The sequence below is a fragment of the Propithecus coquereli genome, unplaced genomic scaffold (genome assembly GCF_000956105.1).
Source record: "Propithecus coquereli isolate 6110/MARCELLA unplaced genomic scaffold, Pcoq_1.0 Scaffold10, whole genome shotgun sequence".
NCBI classification, from domain to species: domain Eukaryota; kingdom Metazoa; phylum Chordata; class Mammalia; order Primates; family Indriidae; genus Propithecus; species Propithecus coquereli.
The window spans coordinates 17,191,673-17,193,196 of NW_012133858.1; the positions used below are offsets into that span (position 1 = coordinate 17,191,673).

Genomic DNA, 1,524 nt, shown 5'->3' on the forward strand with positions numbered 1-1,524 from the left:
GCAGGGGGGCAGGGGGGGCAAGGGCAACATACGTAACCTAAACATCTGTACCCCCATAATACGCTGAAATAATAAAAAAAAAAAGAGATCAGAACAGAAATGTGACATTTCCCCCCATTTTTAAAAGATAGTTCCCCAATTCATTTCAGTAATGGCTCATTTTCAACCCCCAAAATATGGCTTTCAGAATGAGCAGAACGACCCCAAACTGACTGTAGTTAGAACCATACCATTCCTCGTGGTCGACAGTTGACAGTAGGGTAAACTTTTTTCTCCCAAGCTACCACATAAACTTCAGCAGTGCAGTCCAGACTTTGCTATCCATGAAAACAGAAGCAAAACGAGAGACCAGTGTTATTCATGAGATACTTAAACAAGTGATTCTTTAAACATCAAATAGGTTTCCTGTGAAAAAGTAGACAGGTGCATTACTACTTACGCCAGGTGTTTTGATCTCACAGCTTTCAGTCAACATTTCATTACTTTCCTTGGAACATGTAGTTTCCCTGGCTGTGAACTCAATAGAATATTTCAATCCAGCCACCACCTGAAAAATTAATTACCACAAAGTAAGTGTTTAAAAAATATTTATATAATAAATCACACCTCTTTGAGGACTTTTAAGAGAGAATCTTGAAATTTTAATTATATACTGATCAACCCGGAGAGTTACACATGAAAAAAGTACAAATATTTGACAACAAAATTTTGTATGCATATTTAAAATATTTGGCTGTCGGTTGGTCACATTTCCTTTTCTAAATGGGAAAGAAAACTGGGCTATGATTTTTATTTTTTTCTGAGTTTTATTGTTCAAAAGCTGCAAAATTCATTAGTAATTCAAAGGCTCAAGTTGTAATAGAATCTAAGAGGAATAGGAAGAAAAACTTAAAACTTTTCTTCCTTGTTGTCCTGCCAAATCTTGAATCAGTGAAATACTAAGTTAGTACCACTATAGAAATCATGTGGATTAAATTATGCAGTTAGAAAAATTATTTGGATTTTCTATTGCTTCTCTTACTTTCTTTAATATTAAGAAATGATTTTAATCTCTAGCAACAGTTTTAATCACTACACAATACTGTCTTTCGTTAAGCATTTTTTGGCCCAATTATTTAGTATTTAATTACGGGTTTAAGAATGTGTGTGTGTGTATTTGTAAAATGATCAAGAATGCATGAAATCTGTATCTACCGACCTAGAGGGACAGCCATTATTGAAAAAAGGAAGTTCCAGGGTGATAATGTAATCCCATTTTTGTGAAAGCAAATTACAACAGCCTTCCCTATCTCTTTCTGTTTTTAAAAGCATGGAAGGTAGAATCAAGGACTTGGAAAAGGAAGAGCTAACCAATCCCAATCCAAATAGAAGAAAAGAAATAACTAAGATCAAAGCACAATTAAACGAAATTGAGAACAAGAGAACTATGTGCAAGATCAACAAAACCAAAAGCTGGTTTTTTGAAAAGATAAACAAAATTGACACCCCACTGGCTAGATTGACTAAAATCCAAAGAGAAAGGTC

At 34.3% G+C, this 1,524-nt stretch overlaps 1 protein-coding gene across 3 annotated transcripts in view; it reads right to left on the reverse strand.

Annotated features, from left to right (window-relative positions):
- The window catches only part of KNG1 (kininogen 1), a 31,684-nt gene that overhangs the window by 8,310 nt on the left and 21,850 nt on the right, over positions 1–1,524 (reverse strand). For all 3 annotated transcript variants that reach the window (XM_012641114.1, XM_012641106.1, XM_012641098.1), the window contains exons 8-9: positions 440–547; positions 231–317 (exon numbers count right to left, since the gene is read on the reverse strand). In XM_012641114.1, the coding sequence (XP_012496568.1) occupies positions 231–317; positions 440–547 (195 nt within the window). The remainder of the gene's footprint in view (positions 1–230; positions 318–439; positions 548–1,524) is intronic.